The sequence below is a fragment of the Chelon labrosus genome, assembly GCF_963514085.1.
Source record: "Chelon labrosus genome assembly, chromosome: 2".
NCBI classification, from domain to species: domain Eukaryota; kingdom Metazoa; phylum Chordata; class Actinopteri; order Mugiliformes; family Mugilidae; genus Chelon; species Chelon labrosus.
In genome coordinates this window covers 3080969-3102719 of record NC_140338.1, presented here as the reverse complement: position 1 = coordinate 3102719, position 21751 = coordinate 3080969, and the positions used below count along the sequence as shown (strand labels likewise).

Here is a 21751-nt window from a genome sequence, read left to right as displayed (position 1 = left end):
TAGAAAGGTCAGAGTCAGAACTCAGTTTAGTTTGTGTCCTGTGTATTTATTCAGGTAAATGAGCCAATTTCACACGACAACAGACGCCAAACATTAGTTAACAATTATTCGTAGAAACCTCTTAATGGGGCGATTGGACTCTTATTGTGAAGGGCCGGTGTCGCCCCCTGCCGGTGTCCGCGTGTCAGTGCTCCTCCTCTTCCTCAGAGACCGCCTCCATTTTCACACCGACACCCGGCGGAGCAGCAGCGGCTCGCAGCGGACTCGGTAACCGGCGGAGGGACGCGCTCCTGCGGCAGGATTCTCCCAGTGACCCCCGGCGACGGCTCCACCTCGTCGCGGTCTGAATCAGCGTTTTTTTTTTCTTCTCCGGGATGGCGGCGGGACGCGGCCGGGGCGGCGGCGGCGGATTTGTGAGGATTTAACGGATTTGTTTTTTGTTTTTTTTTTCTGCGGTGAAATATTTGAGGGTTGACGGGGAGGAGAGGAGGCTCGGCGTCGGATGCTCAGGTACCGGCTTTATTCTAATTGGGTTTATTTATTACGGGCTCTACGCTCAGGTTTATCATAAGGCGGCTTTGTTTGATCTGCTGAGCGGCTGATTAGCGGCGGACAGGCCGCTGATGCAGCCTCTCCGTCGGCCTGTGTCAGCGGCTCTGCCCGCTGGTTCCGCCCGGACACACAGCATCCATCCGGCCCGGTTCTGTTCTATTAGTGTGCGTGTGTGTGCATGCGTGTGTGCGTGCGCGTGTGTGTGCACGCGTGTGCTTGTGTGCATGTGTGTGTGTGTGTGTGTGTGTGGTTACATAATGTGTGCGCAGAGGACACGCTGCTGTCCGTCTGTCTGCGGCCGTATTGAAGTGTCAGACCGACGGAGCTCTCCGCTCCCTCTGCACCTCCTCGTGTCCGACATCAGCGGCTGATTTAGGGCTTTTGTTGTCCGGAGGGCCGCGGATGCTGTCGGCCGGGCTGCAGGTGCAGCAGGGCCGCAGCTTCATCCTGCAGGAAAATGAGAGGAGGAACCGGGTCAGAGATGCAGCATCAGACCGATCGATCAACCAGTCAACGATCAACCGATCAATCAGTCGATAGCACAAATGAATCAATAAATACTTTAATGGATCATTAGTCTGATGTGAATGAATGAATTATAAACCACTGAATCAATGAGTCTGATAAACTGATTATTTTGAGAAGCTGAGTCTTATTGATCTTTGATTAATTCCCTCTCAAGTTCTTATTTAAAGATTAATTCAGTTTTGTATTTATTGGTTCAGTTCCACCAGGGAACGTCTTCATAGAACTGAGAACCCCCGTAGTTCTTGGTTCCTCCTTCAGTCATAGCAGAGCAGGAACTTCCCCAGAACATCAGGAACCGTTGGTGACGTCAGTGAACTGTGACTGGTCGAACACACATGTAAACAGCCGCCCTCAGTGTTAACCTTGAAGAAACAGGACAGGACGTCCACGATTCATCGAGCGAATACGCGGCGTTGTTGTTGCTATAGCAGCCGTTGTCACTTATTTGTTCCCTCTTGCAATGAAAATGCCACCATGAAAAGTTCCAGAGGCCACGAAGTTCGTCAGCGCCTCACATGACAAATAGGATAAACGTAACCATTTAACGTAACAAGTCAACTAACGTAACAATTCAATGTAACAATCCAACGGAACATAACAATCCAACGGAAAGTAACAATCCAACGGAAAGTAACAATTCAACGGAACGTAACAATTCAGTGTAACAAGTCGATGTAACAATTCAACTTAAGAATTCAGTGTAAGAATTCAACGTAACGTAACAAGTCGATGTAACGTAACAATTCAACATAATGAAATAATTCAACGTAACAATTCAGTGTAACAATTCAACGGAACGTAACAAGTCAATGTAACGTAACAATTCAGTGTAGAAGTTCTAGTTCCACTCCACTGGAAACTACAAATAATAAATGTCTAGTTAGAGGCGGCCATCTTTAAATGAAACCTCTCATACGTTCTCTGATAAGATCTGACAGATGTGGGTCAGTAAACAGCTGATTGGACATGGACTCAGAGACCTGCATTAAAACCCTCCATCAAATTACAGCTTCAGTGATTCATTGATTAACTGATTAGTGAGTCGACTGGGAAATAACTGGCTTCTTCCCATAATAAAGTTTTTTTTAGTTGTTTCAGTCAGAAAGAGTTTTCTCTCTCTGACATTTTGGACTGATCAGTTGATCCATTCATAATGAAAATGGTCTTAGTTCACGATTCCTCCTTAAATCATCAACAGTAAACTGTTTTGTCTTGTCGGGATAGAAAATAATAATTTTTCCTTTTTGGAGAACGTCCGTCACCGTTTCTGTTTTGTTGTCATTTATAGTTGAAGCTCTGAAATCCGACTCTTGAAAGAGGACTCGGAGTAGCGCTGCCTTCACTGACCTCTGGTATTTATGTTTCCTGTCAGTCTGACCTTTCAGTAGGAAATCAGATTTATTTGACGGCACTTGCTTGCATCTTGTCAAGGGTCAGTTATAATGAGCTCCGTCGTATTTGAGTGAATTTCTTCCGTTACAACGAATCAAAACCAGTTTATTTATTTAAAATTAACATTTTATTTTTAGTTAGAGAAATTAGTCGTCTTCATGTGTCTCTCTTTGAGCCCAAACAGAGTTTATATCCAGGTGCATTCTGGGAAGGTCCAGTGTTCATACATGTCAGAGTCTGTTCACGTACTGCTATTAGCTTCTAGATGCTAGCATACTGCTCACTCTGCCCACTGACGGTTCAATAAAGGTTATTCAAACTGGACGGCTGCCAGAAGGAAAGGCTGGTGTTGGTGTTCATGAAGACAAGATGCTGAGACTGGTCGATTTATTTCTGTTTCTGTGTCTGGAGGTTGATTAACTAGAACTGTCTTATTTAATAAAGACTGGAAAGTGTCATTAACTTAGACGTCACATTAACGTCTGGTCTCACCTGTCCATCTTTTAGTACCTGGTCTTATTTAAAATGTGTCTCCACATGCGTCCCCAGCCAGCGCTCGAGATCTGATCTCAGTGTGTGTGTCTGTAAATAAGCAGCGCCATCATGTGGTCAGTAGAATATTGTACCAGCTGCTGTCTCTAATGGATCTCTACCTACCGCTGGATCAGAACCATCAACAGCTGGTTGTTGACTTGGGGACATGATCCAGATTTTGGAACAAGATGGAAAGACTCTCACATGTTAAGTTCTACTTTATTTTAGAGATGAATCCTCAGAGTAATGTCACTGCTGAGAAAGGAAATAAAGACGCCGGGAGTTATTGAGGAAATAATCATTTCCTGAGTTGATTCTAGTTTAGTTTGGTTCTCAGCTCCAAGGACAGAATCTTTTAAAAGTCTCTCATCACTAATGAACAGACATCACTCATTCATGTGATCATTTCTAATAGTGGTTGAATGAATGAGTTAAACTTGGTCTTTAATGTGACCCAGGACCCATTGTGTGCTCACACTACCAAAGGAAGGAGGTCACATGTGTCCCAGACCACCTCCACAATGTGGACTGACACCAGATCAGTGTTCACACCTTGACACTAGAGACCAGATCAGGACGGATGTTGTTGATGTGAAGCTCTGAACGGGGCCTAAGGGTTTAGACGAGGATTGAATTATAGGTTGAACTTACACCAGTTTATGAATATAAGTTTTATTTTTGTTGTGGCTGTACATTTGTTAATGCTATTCAATTAAAACATTAATAATTGTGCTTCAAGTTGATCTGAGGGATGCTCCTGTAGTTTTCCTTAAGGGACCAGAGAGTAAATAAAGTTTATTTTCTATTTCCCAGAACTGAGTTTTGATGAACAAATCAAACAAACCCTCTCAGTTTGCTTGTTCCAGTTGATTTCAGTTTTATTTTATAAAGAGTCAGTAATCATTCAGAGTCCGGTTGTTGACAGGTGACTCCGTTCAGCTCTTTAACGTCCGTTGGTTTTAAATGTGCATCAGAAATAAATTAACATCAGAGCTGCATCTTGATCAAGGTTTAATGAGTGACCCCGTCCTGGTCTGTGGAGCTTCAGCCGGGCCTGTGTTTGAGTGTTTGAGTGTTTGAGTGTCAGGGACGTCCTGAGGGTGAATATCAAACGTCCCCCTCGCTGTCGCCTCATTATCTCCCCCCACACAGACCTCAGCCATTATCTCAGCCCTGCGCCCGTCTCTAAGAGCGTTTAGATCAAGCAGCGCTGATAGCGCACACACACACACTGTGGCTAATGCTAAGCTAACGGAGCTAAGCGAGCTAACGAGGCTGGAGGAGGAGGAGGAGGAGGAGGAGGAGGAGGAGGAGGAGGAAGAGGAAGAGGAGGAGGAGCAGCTCCGTCAATGTTGCAGTGCAGCTCTGAGACTGGAGGCTTCAGATGAGTCATGCTGCCGCTGCGCCATGGCAACAGGATGGAGGGGTGTAGTGTGTGTGTGTGTGTGTGTGTGTGTGTGTGTGTGGGGGGGGGGGGGGGGGGTCTGAATGACGGCAGACCGGAGGAATATTCCAGATCGTCGCAGAGACTTCGGCCGAGGCAGCGCCCCCTACAGGAGCGTCACACTAAACCTCCGTTAACCTGCTCTGTTCAGAAGTCCACTGAGAATCTGTCTGATTTAATAGTTCCCTGCTGCTTCAGGGGCCCCTGTACCACGGCTACAGTCAGGCCCCCCCCCCCCCCCCGCCACGCTAACGTCTAATCATCAGACACAGACTTTCTTCTTCTTCTTTCTTTCTTTTTCTGTCTTCTTCTTTTTCTTTGTTCTCCGTCTGACTGAACCGTCGCCATCGTTTTCGTCACCAGTGCCGCCGGAGCGGAAGAAACTGGGTCAGGAGCTGCGGTCGGGGTTACCATGGCGACGGGATCAGCAGGTCAAAGAGGAGGACGCTGCTTGCTTGGGCTGCTGGGAAATGTAGTTAGCTCATCCAGAATGACCTAGGATGACTTTTTTTTTTGTTATTGATCAGTGACTGGCTGAAACTGTAGATCACACCTTCGATTCATTTAATCAATTAATAATAAGGGCAGCACAGTGGTGTGGTGGTTAGCACTGATGCCTCACAGCCACCAGAAGGTTCTGGGTTCTAATCCATGGGCCGACTGGTTCCTTTCTGTGTGTAGTTTGCATGTTCTCCCTGTGTCTGCGTGGGTTCTCTCCAGGTTCTCCAGCTTCCTCCCACCGTCCAAAGACATGCTGGTTAGGTTCATTGGTGATTCTAAATTGGTCGTAGGTGTGAGTGTGAGCGGTTGGCTAGGATAAGGGCTGTGCAGAAACAGACTGTACATTAGTATCGCCGTTAGCATCAGGAGTAGCATCTCCATTGGGTTCCCCATTAGCATTTCCTTTACATCAAATATTGTCGCCTGTTTGATCCTGAGTCTTTTAAACTTGTATAAAACAGGAAGTTATCTTCGTCGTCTTCCGTCATTGAATGAATAATATCAGGACGTCACAGATCCAGAAGAGGTTCCTGGTTCCTGGTTCCTGGTTCCCTCCTCCAGTCTCTGATTGGTTGAGAGTATAAAGCTCAGGTTTCTTCGTGCCCACCATCACTGACACATTTCCCTCTTCTCTTTCCTCCCACAGATTCTCAGCGAGGATGCTGCAGTGAGCATGCTCAGAGTGCCGATCGTTACCATGACGACATTCGGCGGCGGCCAAGCGTGTAGCGGTCAGGACAACTGCTCGGCCAACAGCGGGTCCAAGGACTACTGTTACTCGGCCCGGATCCGCAGCACTGTGCTGCAGGGGCTTCCCTTCGGCGGCGTGCCCACCGTGCTCGCCCTCGACTTCATGTGCTTCCTGGTGAGTCACCGCCGCCGAGTCCGGCGTCCAAACGCGGCAGCAGAGTCGTCCGAATAGAAAGCGTGTTTACTTTGGCGCATCTTTAGTTTTCTGTTGCCGTGGCTACAACTTGTTGACTGTATTAAACATGGATGATTAAAGCTGGAATCACTCAGAGATGGTCGCTGCCATCTTGTCCTTTACAACATACACTATATTACCAAAAGTCTTGACTCACTCATCCAAATGAATGAAATGAAAATGAATTCAGGTAATCACTTCCACATCCACAGGTGTATAAATCCAGCACCTAACCATTGAGACTGCTTCTACAAACATTAGTGAAAGAATGGGTCGCTCTCAGGAGCTCAGTGAATTCCAGCGTGGTGCTGTGATAAGATGACACCTGAGCAACAAGTCCAGTCATGAACTTTCCTCTCTACTAAATATTCCACAGTCAAGTGTCAGGCCACGTGAAATGACAGAGCAGGGTCAGCAGATGCTGAGGTTCATAGAGGTCAGAGGTCACCAACTTTCTGCAGAGTCAATCTCCACAGACCTCCAAACTTCATGTTTCCTTCAGATTAGCTCAAGAACAGTAGAGAGCTTCAAGGAATGGCTTTCCATGGCTGAGCAGCTGCATCCAAGCCGTACATCACCAAGTGCAATGCAAAGCGTCGGATTCAGTGGTGTAAAGCAGCCACCACTGGACGCTAGAGCAGTGGAGACTAGGGTTTAATATTTTTCCCGAAAATTAGATGAATCAGATCCCGGGAAAAGACGACCCATTTCCCGGGAATCCCGGGAAACAGCTGTTTTTTGTTGTTGTTGTTTTTGCCCAAGTAATGTATCGATATCATTCAAATATGCGTTCCCAGCATGTTTTATATTATTTGTAACATTATTAGGGCAAGAAACACAGTTTATGTCCATATCAACAAAGTTTGCAATGATCAATTCTGCTGCGTGATCAAGTGAGCTGCGTGCGTGACAGCCTATCTGCCAAAAAGCAGCTACCGTATTGGTGTAGAACGATCACGTGACCAACCGTGCCACCACTCGCGAACAAGATCTTATTACGCTCTGAAGAAACTAGTTCTGCATAAAACATAGACGCATCGGCAATCGACTGGAATTTTTGCGACGAACTTTTTTTGGGTAGCATAGCATGACTCGATATGTTTTATGAACTAAAGATTGTGTAGATGCCAGACTGTGGAGCGGGATGAAACGATAACAGGGTTCACTTTACGGCCTAACAAAGCTGGCTGCAGACATCATTAGGAGGTTGGTAGCCTACTGCTGCAAATGATATTTGCTGCCGCTAGGGTGCGTGGATTTCTAGGCTATAGCCTGATGCTGCACTGAATTCAACGTTAACGTAAGACAACAATAGAAGCGCACGTGTAACAAAAAATAAATATATATTTCCCGTTTCCCGTCATAACCTTTCCCGGGAATCGGGAAATAGTCTTGATCAGATTTCCCGGGAATCCCGTTTCCCGGGATTAAACCCTAGTGGAGACGTGTTCTCTGGAGTGATGAATCATGAATCTGGGTTTGGTGGTTGCCAGGAGAACGGTACTTGTCTGGCTGCATTGTGCCAAGTGTGAAGTTTGGTGGAGGATTATGGATTATGGTGTGGGGTTGTTCTTCAGGAGCTGGGCTTGGCCCCTTAGTTCCAGTGCAAGGAACTCTGAATGCTTCAGCAGACCAAGAGATTTTGGACAATTCCATGCTCCCAACTTTGTGGGAACAGTTTGTTGATGGACCCTTCCTGTTCCAACATGACAAGGTCCATAAAGACATGGATGAGGGAGTTTGGTGAGGAAGAACTTGACTGGTCCTGACCTCAACCTCATAGAACACCTTTGAGATGAATTAGAGTGAAGACTGAGTGCCAGGCCTTCTAGTCCAACATCAATATCTGACCTCACAAATGGAAGAATGGTCAAAACGTCCCATAAAGACACTCCTAAACCTTGTGGAAAGCCTTCCTAGAAGAGTTGAAGCTGTTCTAGCTGCAATGGGTGGGCTGACGTTATATTAAACCCTATGGATTAAGAATGGGATGTCACTTTAGTTCATATGTGTCTTAAGGAAGATGAGCGAATACTTTTGGCAATATAGTGTATGTGTGTGTGGTAGTGTTTAGGGGGTGGAGTCACGTTAAGACCCCGCCCCATGCCTCAGCTCCAACTGTGAAGCTAACACTATAAACTAACCAACTGTTTTTGTTTTTATCATCACATTATTTTTTTTCCACTGTCTCTGTTTACGTCCATCTTGTTATTTATTTCCTGTTGTGGAGTTTGCAGGACTTCTGACTTGATGATCTTCTTCTTCTTCTTCTTCCTCTTCAGGTGCTCCTCTTTGTCTTCTCCATTCTGAGGAAGGTTGCGTGGGACTATGGCCGCCTGGCGCTGGTCACCGACGCCGACAGGTAAATTAAGGTTTGAACTCTGGTCACTGTTCCTAAAACATTTGTGTTTTTCCTTGGTCTCACTACTGCCCCCTGAGGCCGGAGGACAGAAATGTAAATACAGTCGGTTCTAACTTTTACTTCCTAATAGATGTTCTTGCTTATAAAGCGACGGAGTTTGACTTCCTGTCTGTGACTCCGCCCCCTTTTTACATCAATTTTCCTTCTGTTTTTTCGTCCTGAAGACTGAAGAAGCGTTTCAGCGACCTGGAGGAGCGGGAATAGTACGTCGCTGCCTCCGTGTTGGTGTGCTAACGTCTTCCTCTGGTTTCATTAACAGGGTTCAGCTTTCTGATCGCTGCACTAACGGCTGTGTGTGCAGGTGGAGGGTTATTAGTGCCACACTCGTTTGTGTAGCACAATCTTTAAAGCTAATGCTAACAGGGCTGACAGCAGTGGCACTAATCACTTCCATACAACATTAACACCGTGTTGTTTTACAGTGTCTTTGTCTCACTCTTTGTGGGTGCTAATGCTAACGCTAACAGGGGTGACGCTAACACTTCTCTCCGTTTGTAACGACCTCAGCCGAAGACGAGACCGAGATAACTATGAGCCGGTGAAAAGGTAACGGGCTGCTCGTGTTGGTTGTCAAACCTGTGACGTGCTAGCTAGCTAGCGAGTAAGCTAAATCAGGATGGATGTGTTTAGGCGTCTCCAGCTGTGACGGTAGGAAGCTTCACATCTGGAAACACCCCAGAGGTTTTCAGATCACAGCTCAGTCCGTGTTTGTGTTCCCGTTAGCGCCGTCTGTGTCCAACTCTGGAGTCCGGTCAGAGGTCAAAGGTCAGAGCGGCTACATGCTAACGGCTAGCTAACTCCTTCCTTCCTGTCTGTGTCCACAGCGTTGCCTCGGCGATGCACTCGGAAACGCCGGACCGCTACGAACGCCTCACCTCCGTGTCCAGCTCCGTCGACTTCGACCAGAGAGACAACGTAAGCTTCATCACATCTACTGAAAATAGGATAGTAGAAGAAGAGGTAGTTCTCCTCCATTTTTGCTTCCAAACCTGAATTGTTTCAGTAGAAGAAGATGTCGTGGATCAACCTGAGAGAACCCAGCAGATTAACTGTCGGTTCTATTCAGATTATTAGAGGAACACCAGAGTCTATGTTCATGTGTAGTTTTGTGTAGTTTGTGTTGCTCAGCTGGTTCCTGTTTGCTTTAATCTGTTGATCATAATCCAGTTTAACGTCAGCAGCTCAGAGCAGGTCATCCTGAGACCACCAGTCATCGTCTGAAGCTCCGCCCACTCATTCTTTGATCAGTTTAATTCTTCATCTGCAGCTCTGACTCAGGTTTTTCTTCTTCATCTCTTTTTTTTTTTCAGGGCTTCTGCTCGTGGCTGACGGCCATTTTCAGAATAAAGTGAGTACTGACTGTTGTTTCACAATAAAACTGGAGACGCTGCTATGTCCCACTGTTATTAGAGACTGCGAACTCACCGCAGACGCTCATTTGTCCCGCTGTTATTAGAGTCAGCGAACTCACCACAGACGCTTATTTGTCCCACTGTTATTAGAGTCAGCGAACTCACCACAGACGCATATTTATCCCACTGTTATTAGAGTCAGCGAACTCACCACAGGCGCTTATTTGTCCCGCTGTTATCAGAGTCAGCGAACTCACCACAGACGCTTATTTGTCCCACTGTTATTAGAGTCAGCGAACTCACCACAGACGCTTATTTATCCCACTGTTATTAGAGTCAGCGAACTCGCCACAGACGCATATTTATCCCACTGTTATTAGAATCAACAAACTCACCACAGACGCTCATTTGTCCCGCTGTTATTAGAGACAGCGAACTCCCCACAGAGGCTTATTTGTCCCGCTGTTATTAGAAACGGCGAAGTCACCACAGACGCATATTTATCCCACTGTTATTAGAGTCAGCGAACTCACCTCAGACGCTTATTTGTCTCGCTGTTATTAGAGTCAGCGAACTCACCTCAGACGCTTATTTGTCCCGCTGTTATTAGACTCAGCGAACTCACCACAGGCGCATATTTATCCCACTGTTATTAGAGACAGCGAAGTCACCACAGACGCATATTTATCCCACTTGTATTAGAGACAGCGAACTCACCACAGACGCCCATTTGTCCTGCTGTTATTAGATCAGCGAACTCCCCACAGAGGCTTATTTGTCCCGCTGTTATTAGAGTCAGTGAACTCAGCACAGACGCTTATTGTCCCACTGTTATTAGAGTCAGTGAACTCAGCACAGACGCTTATTGTCCCACTGTTATTAGAGTCAGCGAACTCACCACAGACGCTTATTTGTCCCACTGTTATTAGAGACATCAAACTCACCACAGGCGCATATTTATCCCACTGTTATTAGAGTCAGCGAACTCACCACAGACGCATATTTATCCCACTGTTATTAGAGTCAACAAACTCACCACAGACGCATATTTATCCCACTGTTATTAGAGTCAGCGAACTCACCACAGGCGCATATTTATCCCGCTGTTATTAGAGTCAGCGAACTCACCACAGACGCATATTTATCCCACTGTTATTAGAGACAGCGAACTCCCCACAGACGCATATTTATCCCGCTGTTATTAGAGTCAGCGAACTCACCGCAGACGCTTATTTGTCCCGCTGTTATTAGAGTCAGCGAACTCACCGCAGACGCTTATTTGTCCCGCTGTTATTAGAGTCAGCGAACTCACCACAGACGCTTATTTATCCCACTGTTATTAGAGTCAGCGAACTCACCACAGACGCATATTTATCCCACTGTTATTAGAATCAACAAACTCACCACAGACGCTCATTTGTCCCGCTGTTATTAGAGACAGCGAACTCCCCACAGAGGCTTATTTGTCCCGCTGTTATTAGAGACAGCGAAGTCACCACAGACACATATTTATCCCGCTGTTATTAGACTCAGCGAACTCACCACAGGCGCATATTTATCCCGCTGTTATTAGAGACAGCGAACTCACCGCAGACGCTTATTTGTCCCGCTGTTATTAGAGTCAGCAAACTCACCACAGACGCTTATTTGTCCCGCTGTTATTAGAGTCAGCGAACTCACCACAGAGGCTTATTTGTCTCGCTGTTATTAGAGTCAGCGAACTCACCGCAGACGCTTATTTGTCTCGCTGTTATTAGAGTCAGTGAACTCACCACAGGCGCTTATTTGTCTCGCTGATATTAGAGTCAGTGAACTCACCACAACCATATTGTCTGTAATCTGCAGGGATGAGGAGATCAGGGAGAAGTGTGGCGAGGACGCTGTCCACTACTTGTCCTTCCAGCGTCACATCATCGGGCTGCTGGTCGTGGTCGGCGTCCTCTCGGTGGGCATCGTCCTGCCCGTTAACTTCTCTGGAGACCTGCTGGGTAAGAGCTGCTGCCGGTTTGATGCCGAGGGTTGAACCGCTGATCTCTGGTCTCACGTTGTCGTCTTGTGTCTGGTTGTAGTCAGAATTATCAGTAAAGACGCTTTCCTCAGCCAAGGAGTTCCTGGACCTCCGTCCAGAGAAGGTAACACCTGTAGACCTGTGATTGGCTGACTGGTGTCTCATGGTAGAACAGTGGTGGTGTAGTGGAGTCAGTAGAGGACAATACTGAAGAGAGGACTATAAAAGACATAAGACGTCTATAAAGAGACATAACACACAAAGAGACGACTACTAAGAAATGACTTTAAAGAGACATGAGGCGACTACAAAGAGACAGAAGATGGCGACGTCAAAGTGACACCAACATCCGCTCTATAACAGGCAGAACGCTCCGTGGTGGTAAACCACCAGACGTAGGACCTTCTGATGGACGTCCAGTCTTCAGTCATCTTGGCCAATCAGGACGCTCACTGTGTTTTGATGTTGTAGCAGCAGCTTGTAGTTTAGTGTCCACCTGTCTCTATGAGGACGATTCAGAGACCCCTTCAGGACAACCTCCAAGCTGAAGGAGCTGTTCAGTAGATTCATGTCGCTGTTAAACTTTTGATGTGTCGTAGTGAGACGATCAGGACGTGTTGTTTTTGTTTTATATATTTTATACTTTAGTGAAGCGTCTCCCACGAGGCTCAGTCTGAACAGCTGATGAAGTTTCCTGATGAATTCTTGTTTCTTCCAGAAAACAACGCCTACAGCTTCGGACGCACGACAATAGCTAACCTGAAGTCTGGGTGAGTCCACGAGAAGAGGATCATCAGAAAATGTTAGCCTAGCTTAGCACAAAGACTGAAAACAGGGGAAACTGTTAGCTTAGCTTAGCTTAGCACAAATACAGAAACTGTTGCTGGTTTTGGAGATATTCTGATTTAAACAGAAATATATGTTTGTCTTCTGCAGAACGAACTTGTTGTGGCTTCATACGACGTTTGCCTTCATGTATCTGCTCCTGACCGTCTACAGCATGAGGAGACATACATCTAAGATGCACTACAAAGAGGACGACCTGGTAAGACAACAGATCTGGGACCAGACCAGAACCTGGTCCAGTCTTAGGTCTGTAAATACTCAGGAGTTGATGGGAGTTGTGTTGTCTTGCAGGTGAAACGCACTTTATTCATTAACGGCATCTCTAAATACGCTGAGGAGAGTCAGATCAAACAACACTTTGAGTAAGTTCCCGGTCTCGTGCGGACGTTTGAAGAACATTTGTTCCAGGCTTCAGACTGACGTTGTGGTTCCTCTCGTTTTCAGACAGGCATACGAGAACTGCACCGTTCTGGAGGCTCGGATCTGCTACAACGTGGCCAGACTCATGGCTCTGAATGCCGAGAGGTACGAGAACAAACCTCCAGAGATCCAGTCAGATCGCATCTTCAGTATCGTAGCCGTCTGAACGTCCGGACTTTGTGTTTGCAGGAAGAAGACGGAGCGCAGTAAGAAGTTCTTCACTGACCTGATGGCGAAGGAACACGTTCCCACTATGATCAACCCCAAACCCTGTGGACACCTCTGCTGCTGCGCCATCACCGGCTGCGAGGAGGTGACGATAATACCGAGCGCTAATGAGCTAATACCAAGTGCTAATGAGTCTAAAGCCGTGTTCCACTTAGAGTTCAAAAACTATAATTAACATCTTTAACAACTAGCTGGAGTTTCTGTCTCATATTTCACAAGCTTGTTAAATGTTAGCATGCTGAATATTAACATGTTTGATGTTAGTGTGTTAACCGTTAGCATGTGTGTCCTGCAGGAGGAGGCTGTTAGCTACTACACTAAGAGGGAGGCCAAACTTAAGGAGGAGTACAGGAAGGAGAAGGAGAAGGTCCACACCAAACCGCTGGGCATGGCCTTCGTCACCTTCCAGAATGAGGCCATGACAGCCATGTAAGACCCGTCCTGACTGCACCCCTTTCTCTAGCTCCACCCACCCCGTCCTTCATCATATTCTCTAAAACTTTTACTTTGACTGACATTCTGCTCCTTCCTTTGACCACACCCCTTAACTACCTGACCCATAGACAGTATAAATATGGACGGCAGAACTGCTCCTCTAACGTGAAGCCAAAGCAAGTGGAGCGCCCCCTGGTGTCTGGTCTGCAGTATATGTCATAAGCTCCGCCCCCTCAATGTTAGTGGGCGGGGCTTGCGCCAAAATAAAACACTAAAATACACGTGAAATTTTTTTCATTTTAGGTGGTTAGCATAATGTTGATGAATGTTCAAGTGTCAATTGTTTGGATCAGTTTCATTTTAGTTATTTGACACTATATAAACAGGATGTGACATGATGGCGACCACTAGTTGCCATGCCAACCGCTCCTTAAAGTGGCCCGTGGGACCCTGAGAGTTGTAAAAAAACAAAAAATAAATAAAAGTCCAGTGTATAATCCAACATTTCCTTGTAACTGGTGGAGGTAGAGCAGAGCGTAGTATTAATTAAACAAAGACGTCTGGACGAAGTGTGGGCGGGGCATCGATATCACGACTCCACGTGGCTCCACCCTCGGACTGTACTGATCAGAATCTGGCTCCAAACTCAAGATGGCGCCGCCCGTATCCCCGGGAAAATAGAGTCAGTTTGGCCAATGTATGGAAGTGGAGACGTTTTGTCCATATTTATATACAGACTATGACCTGACTCCACCCCCTAACTACCCGACCCCACTCCTTAACAACCTCAGTCCACTGCTTAATTATCTGACTCCACCTACAACCTGACTCCACCCCCAAACTGTCTGACTCCGCCTCATAACTGCCTGACTCCTCCCCCTCTGTCCGCAGCATTCTCAAGGACTTCAACGCCTGCCAGGTTCAGGGCTGTCGATGTCGCCAGGAGCCTCGTTCCTCTCAGTTCAGCGAAGTTCTTCACGTTTACAACTGGAGTGTTTCTTACGCGCCCGACCCGCAGAACGTCCGCTGGTATGTCCACAGGCTCCGCCCACCCGAGCCCACCCCGCCAAACAGATCAAACGCACCCTTAGAGATCAGCTGATGATGTTGTTTTCTCCTTTCTGCAGGGAGCACCTGTCGCTGGGCGGGATCTCCTGGTGGATTCGCTGCTTCATCATCAACTGCATCCTCTTCATCTTGCTCTTCTTCCTCACCACTCCTGCCATCATCATCTCCACCATGGACAAGTTCAACGTCACCAAGCCTGTCGAGTATCTCAACGTAAGAACAGACCCGTCGTCTTTCCGCCACATTGACCAAGAATTCGGCCCATCTTCTTTCTGATGATCCTTCTGCTCTTTCTCTCTCTCTCTCTCTTTCTCGATTCTTTTGGACAGAATCCCATCGTCACTCAGTTTTTCCCCACTCTGCTGCTCTGGGCTTTCTCTGCTCTGCTGCCCACCATTGTCTACTACTCTGCCTTCTTTGAGGCTCACTGGACCAGGTACTGCTGCTTCCTCCGCTCCCTGTCACTAACGCTAGCATGCAGCTGGTTAACATTTACAAGGCAACCAGAAGTCTCAAGGCGGATCCAAGCAGGTGTCAGGCAGAGAACAGTTAGCCTACCTTAGCACAAAAACTGAACATCGGGAAAACTGTTAACCAAGCTTAGGACAAAGATTGAAAATGGGAAAATCAGGCCCAGTCAGGTGGTTAAGTTTAGTCTCAAGTTGTTTATGTCAAGACCGAGTCTCGAGTTGGCAAAAAGAAATCGAAGTCAAGACAGACAGTTACGGAACTGAACATTACAACGAGTCCAGTTTTAAGTCGTCTCATATTTGACCCTGGACGACTGCGTTTCTCATGTTTGACCCAGTGCACCTGCTCCAAACCTAAGAGGTCTTATGGTGCGTTCTATTTGTCTTGTAAGCGCGACTTGCAACTCGGGAGTGACGTCACATCCGTGTCGGAAAACAAGTTACAGCGGGTTTTTGCGTTCTGTTTTGTACACGACAGGTCGGAGAAAAGATGTTTATAGTGTTTATCTCGTTTACAGTGCAACCACGGCGGATTTCACATGTTCACTACATATTACACAAACATATTTCACAGTTTGATATCTGAATATTCTGTTTTGATTAACGTTAACGATAGGCTAGTGCGCCGCTTTCTGCTCAAGACTCGGCATTGTTGTCATAGCAACATGGAGCGTCTCTAGCCAATTTAAACTGCACAAGCTACAAAATAACTTATTAAGCGGTATTTAGCTGTAGCGACATGCCTATTAGGTAACCGTATACACTGCTATGTGTACGACTTCTACATTTGGTTACAACAAAGACAAAAGTGCTTAAAATAGTAGAAAACCACAATGTTTACTACGTGTGACGCTCGTGGTAGCCATCTTGGAAACTGAACTCGGGGTCCTCTGAGCCTCGACGAGTTGACGACTTGTATATACGACCTCAGGGGGCGTTCTATTTGCAACTTCCGGTTCGTAACTCGGGAAAACGACTCGGAAAACGAGTTCGGTGGACAAATAGAACGCCCCATTACCTCTTGATTTACACCTTAATTGCCCCGTCTGACCTCTTTATTTGCCCCGCCATTGTCCCTGCCCGGGTTTCTGCAGGTCTGGAGAAAACCGGACGACGATGCACAAATGTTACACCTTCCTGATCTTCATGGTGCTCTTGCTGCCATCTCTCGGACTCAGCAGGTAATAAACCCATCGACCCCTGGGTGACCTCTGACCTTTGACCTCTGACGTCTATGTTTACGCGTCTTCTCTGCGTTTTCCAGTCTGGATGTCTTCTTCCGCTGGCTGTTTGATAAGAAGTTCTTGGCTGATGCCAAAGTCAGATTTGAGTAAGTCACAACTAAATCAAACCTAAACACGATTTTGTTAAACCTGAACCAACAAATAGTTATTAATCTTGCACAGACTGGGTTCATGTAAACTTTGATGTTTCGTGTTGCCTTCAGGTGCGTCTTCCTGCCGGATAACGGAGCATTCTTTGTCAACTACGTCATCGCCTCGGCTTTCATCGGGAACGCCATGGACCTGTTGAGGATCCCCGGTCTGCTCATGTACATGATCCGACTCTGCCTGGCTCGCTCCGCCGCCGACCGCCGCAACGTTAAGAGGGTGAGGACTAACAGAAACTCATAATTCTGACATTTCAGCCTGTAGGGGGCGCTGTTCTGACGCTAATGCTCTCTCTGACACTAACACTGCTCTGATGCTAACGCTGTTCGGACGCTAACGCTCTCTTTGGGTCTTCCAGCATCAGGCCTACGAGTTCCAGTTCGGAGCGGCGTACGCCTGGATGATGAACGTATTCACGGTCGTGATGGCCTACAGCATCACCTGCCCCATCATCGTTCCCTTTGGTCAGTCACCGCTCCACAGTAGAACTAGGTGTTGGCCTGTTGATAGCTTAGCTTAGCTTAGCTTAGCCTAGCTTAGCTGTTAAAAGTCACAGGTCACGTTTCACGTTTATAGTAGGTCGACACAAAACCAGGTCGAGTCCACATGAGTTGAGTCAAGTCAAACCAAGGTCCAGTCTGGAGTCCGGTCTAACCAGGTGTGTTCTGATTACCTGTCTCCTGCAGGCCTGATGTACATGCTGCTCAAACACCTGGTGGACAGGTACAACATGTACTACGCCTATCTGCCCTCTAAGCTGGACAAGAAGATCCACTCCGGTGCCGTCACCCAGGTGGTGGCTGCTCCCATCCTCTGCCTCTTCTGGCTGCTCTTCTTCTCCACCGTACGCACAGGTGAGCCCCGCCCCCCTGCTGGGCCGATCAATGAAACACCTGATACGCATTTACTCATTTAGCACAAGACAGGTTCACATCTGATAATCAGTTTGTTTGTTGTTGGTGGGCAAATTAAATCTGATCTGGAGTCAGAGCTGTGATTTCTGGATGGATTTAACATGTGTCTGAATGCTAACTGATGCTAAATGCTAATGCGCTACCAGGCTTCGAGACGCCAACCTCCATGTTCACTTTGGTGGTGCTGGTCGTCACAATCGTCGTCTGTCTGTCGCACGTCTGCTTCGGACACTTCAAGTACCTCAGCGCTCACAACTACAAGGTAACGTTGGTTCAAGTCCCAACAGTCAGTCGACCCAAATCGTGCAGTTTAATCAGCTGTCCCACTGTTTGTGTCTCTGTCTCAGATCGACACCAAGGAGAACGACGTGGACGCCGTTGAGAACGGACGTCCAGCTCGTCCCTCGTCTTCCCCGACCACAAAATCTCAGGTGAGTTATCTTCTCATTATTATTATTAACAAACTAGCTTAAGAGGAGTTGGCTAGCTAACAAGCTAGCTAGAGAAGAGTTTGTTAGTTTTTGACAATAACTTTAGGCGCTTTAATTTAGGAATAGTAAACTAAATTCTCCAGACACAGTTGAGTCAGTAACTAAATAACTGCTCGTAACCTGGTTATGGTTCTGTGTGGTCCGACAGCAGCAGCAGCAGCAGCAGCAGATGTACATTGCCCAGGTTCTCCAGGACCCAAACTCAGACGAGCCGGGCGGTGGCAGCGGCGAAGAGGACCGGGGGTCGTCCCAGGACGAGGAGATGCTGAACGGAGGGAACAGCATCAACGAGGCGGATTTCCAGTCAGGGGAGGACAGTCTGATCGCTAACGAGGTCCACCAGTAGCTGGGGTGGAGCTAGAGGGAGGGGGCGGAGCTAGTTGAAGGCCACACCCACACGACAGTTAAACATAGGAGTTGACTGAATCGTTCACTCAAACACCCGCACAGCAGACCGCCACGGTTAGCTCCGCCTCCTCTCAGCTTGAAGACTTGACCCTGACTCAAGACGCCGGCGCTGGGTCGCCAACATCCTCCAGTCCTGGACGCCCGTGGGAGCTTGACGGACATCAGACTGTCTCCACGGGACGTCTCTGTACATAACCACAAAGCCAAAAGTTTTTTCCTGGGGTGGGGGCACAGGGTTGAAATATTTGTGCCTGGGCTGGATTCTGTTTGTTTGCACTCGTGTCTTGACTCCTGATCCACCGCCAGTCACAGGGACTCGACCCGCCCAGGGTTCCAACGCTCCAACGCTCTCTGGACACTGGGGTCTCTGGTAGCGGAGCACTAAACAACCGTCAAACCGCCAGTTCCTGTAGTCGTAGACGCTTCGCTGACGCAGACGCTCCTCAGTCCCTCCGCCCTGTCGGCTTCTTCCCTCCTTCGTTCTGTGGATCTGGCCGCTACCTTCAACTCATCGCCAAGAGCTTCTGTTGTTTTTGACCCGCCAAGCTTTAGCTGCACGATATAAAAGCGCCGTCTGGATTAACGACTCCACCGTGTGTGCTGCCCGTTGGACGTTTCCATCCCAGTCTCGGCAGCACGTCCTCCAGACGAGTGTCTTCAGCGTTGTCTCTCCGGCTGGACGTCCCAACGACTCGGGGGTGGCTTCTTCTCTGGTTTTGATTTCACCCAGACTACCTTAACTTGTGAATACCTGACAAAGGGAACGGGGACGTCTGTGTCTGTGTAGGTTTAGCAATCAGAACTATTTTCATTCATGGACGAACTTTGTGGACACTCTTTCAGCAGCCGAGGAGTTTGATGTTGGGTAGACGAGAAGAGCGGCGCTTTTCTTCCAGACCGTCTACCCTCAGGACTCTCAAGGGAAATGTAATCTGTTGAGTGTGTGTGTGTGTGTGTGCGCGCGTGTGTGTGTGTTATTACTGCATCATGAAGGTTCGACCAGAAACTTTCACAAATAACGACTGAAGAGTTTGTTCAGCAAAATGTTGAGCATCATGTTTTCGCCTCCTGCATTCATGCTGTAGCTCCAGGATGTGTTAGCGTAGCTTAGCACGAACACGGCTTCAGGATGTGTTAGCACGAAACGTGGATCCAGAATGTGTTAGCGTAGCTTAGCATGAACACGGCCCCAGGATGTGTTTAGGATAACTTAGCATGAACACAGCTCCAGGATGTGATAGCGTAGCTTAGCAGAAATATGGCTCTGGGATATGATTAGCATAGCTTAGCACAAACACAACTCCACGTCATGTATACTCTGATGAGCCACAGCATTATGACCACCTGCTTGACATCCAGATTTCAACTCTCTGGTAACTCAGATTTGTTCCAGTTGCGACCTTCTTTAGTAAAACATCGTAACTAGCACTAGCTTGCGGTTATTAACAGTTCTTTTACAAGCTACAGGAGTTTGTTAGCTAGCCCTGCAGGTAGCTGCTACAACAATTTGTTTCTAAAACATTTTTAAAAATGACAAAAGTTGTTTTTTGTTTCTTGTGGTGGAGCTACGCTAAACTAGCTTTCAGTCTTTGTGCTATGCTAAGCGGAATGCTTCCTGGACAGCTGCAGCTTTAATGCAGATTATTTTCCCGTGGTCCTCTTGGTGTGGAGGACATGTTGTTCTGACTGGGGGGTTTTGGAGGGAAGATGGTGGCAGCTACTCCGTCCTCCAGTTACTTTTCATCGGTTCATCGGTTTGTTATGATCTTCCTTATCTTCAAACTGTTTTGTTTTTTGTTTTTTTGTTGTTTTTTTTTAAACAGTGACCGCTGCAGATTCATCAGAAGTCATGAAACACTGACTCTGTAAAAAGCAGTTTCTGTTTCCTGGCTCGCAAACATTCACATCTTAGTGTTTCCGTCAGACTCCTTTTAAAACAATAAGGGTCTTAAAATATGTACATGATGCTAACAGACTGAGGCTAACGCTAACAGGTCACGAGCAACTGCCTGAATTGAGCTAGCTAGGCTAATGTTTAGAAGCATGACGAGGACAAATATATGGTCAGACTGTTATTTCTGTTTAGCTCACATCTGTTCAGAAGGTTATGAAATGAAATCCGTTAATGAGTATGAGACACAGTTGCTAACGTTAGCCTGATAGCACCCACCTCACTGACTTAGTTAGCTAATGATATGCTACCTCTTAGCCTGTAGACGTTTTACCTGGTTACTACTGTAGCTAGTTAGCCGAACATTAATAGTTACTTCGTTCCTTCACTCGTCTTTGAGGTTTTTGGTAAAACCGAGAGCCTCTTAACTTAACGAGCCTTTTTTCAGTTGTTCGTAACAAGACCTGGACTTGAGATCACCTGATACTTTAAGGTCATGCGTTACAGGAAGAAACTCTGCCCTTTAGTGGACAAAGTAATGAATCAAACCAGTTAAACATTAAAGTTCTGATTCTGCATTTGTGGCTAAATGCAGCTACAACGTTGAATCGTGAACCTAGCTTAGCTCTTTGTGCACCTGTTTGTCTGGTGCTGCCCCCAAGTGGACGAACTAGAATTAGTGTAAACACTGGCGCTGATGCTGCAGTAGCTTCTCCACATTTAAATGACGACGACGATGGAATAGTCTCAGGTTGTTTTTCTTTTCCTAAATAATGTTTACATCAGTTTGTGTTGCTTTTTTTTGTAGTTTTGTTCTGCCGTGTGTGTGAGTGTGTCTGTGAGAGTGTGTGAGTGTGATGGACACGGAGCTGGACTATGAAAGCTGTAGCCTCCAGGACGTCGTGTCTCTCGGGGGCTACACGCTGGAGAACCTGCAGCGTCCGTGTCCTGGTGTTTCACTTCCTGTCGTGGTCGTATGCGCGTGATGAAGAATCTGAAGAAGAACCTGAAGGTCTGGACCTGCTCCCAACCCAACGCCACGGTTCCTCTGATCCTGGACCGGACCGCCTCAGGTCACGTGAGAGCCAGAGCAGGGTCAGAGGTCACGGGGTCGGAGGTTGAGAGCGGCCCAGCGAAGAGTCTGTGTGATATTTTTGTATCTGAAGTATTTGATACCGAAACACGTGTTACAGAAATGTTGCTAGCTGCGAGGACGCTGGTGTAACTTGAAGGTCTTTAATAATCCGCCGCTGCTTTTTGCTTTTCTCCGTTTTCTAACTTGTTCAATGTGAAAAGAAGAATGTGAACGGGAGAGTGAAACCAAGCCTTGGCTGAAAGCTGCTGAAGAAAAGTGTAAATATCCATCGACCCGCGGCGTGGACTCATTCCTGCTTTTAATTTATTGCTGTGACTGTGGCTATTTATTTTTACTCTGCGTATGTACAGTGAAACATTCGTCCTATTTATGTTACTTGATCAATAAAATCAGCTTCATCTGTCACGCTGTCGTGTTTGTGTTTGTGGACTCGTC

At 47.0% G+C, this 21751-nt stretch overlaps 1 protein-coding gene across 9 annotated transcripts; it reads left to right on the top strand.

Annotated features, from left to right (window-relative positions):
- Positions 1 to 236: 236 nt before the first annotated feature.
- On the top strand, positions 237 to 21719 carry LOC311504931 (CSC1-like protein 2). Of its 9 annotated transcripts, none has more exons than XM_084568275.1 (25): positions 237 to 510; positions 5598 to 5816; positions 8159 to 8238; positions 8463 to 8501; positions 9123 to 9213; positions 9609 to 9646; positions 11496 to 11638; positions 11720 to 11782; positions 12377 to 12428; positions 12595 to 12703; positions 12796 to 12866; positions 12949 to 13029; positions 13114 to 13237; positions 13448 to 13581; positions 14479 to 14616; positions 14715 to 14868; positions 14985 to 15091; positions 16220 to 16306; positions 16390 to 16455; positions 16573 to 16735; positions 16875 to 16980; positions 17203 to 17370; positions 17577 to 17692; positions 17778 to 17861; positions 18073 to 21719. In XM_084568275.1, the coding sequence occupies exons 2-25, from the start codon at positions 5625 to 5627 to the stop codon at positions 18265 to 18267; spliced, it is 2601 nt and encodes an 866-aa protein (XP_084424401.1). In that variant the 5' UTR covers positions 237 to 510; positions 5598 to 5624; the 3' UTR covers positions 18268 to 21719. The 9 variants fall into 9 exon arrangements, with proteins under 9 accessions (XP_084424401.1, XP_084424400.1, XP_084424402.1 ...); XM_084568274.1 differs by having other exon boundaries at positions 18070 to 21719; XM_084568276.1 differs by lacking the exon at positions 8463 to 8501 and having other exon boundaries at positions 18070 to 21719.
- The last annotated feature ends 32 nt before the right edge of the window (positions 21720 to 21751 follow it).

Excerpts from the sequence above, each read along its gene's own strand:
- LOC311504931 (XM_084568274.1), top strand. The coding sequence starts at position 5,625 with ATGCTCAGAGTGCCGATCGTTACCATGACGACATTCGGCGGCGGCCAA. Across the intron at positions 13,238-13,447 it reads CCATCACCGGCTGCGAGGAG|GAGGAGGCTGTTAGCTACTA; the intron begins GTGACGATAATA and ends TGTGTCCTGCAG. Across the intron at positions 16,736-16,874 it reads ACCGCCGCAACGTTAAGAGG|CATCAGGCCTACGAGTTCCA; the intron begins GTGAGGACTAAC and ends TGGGTCTTCCAG.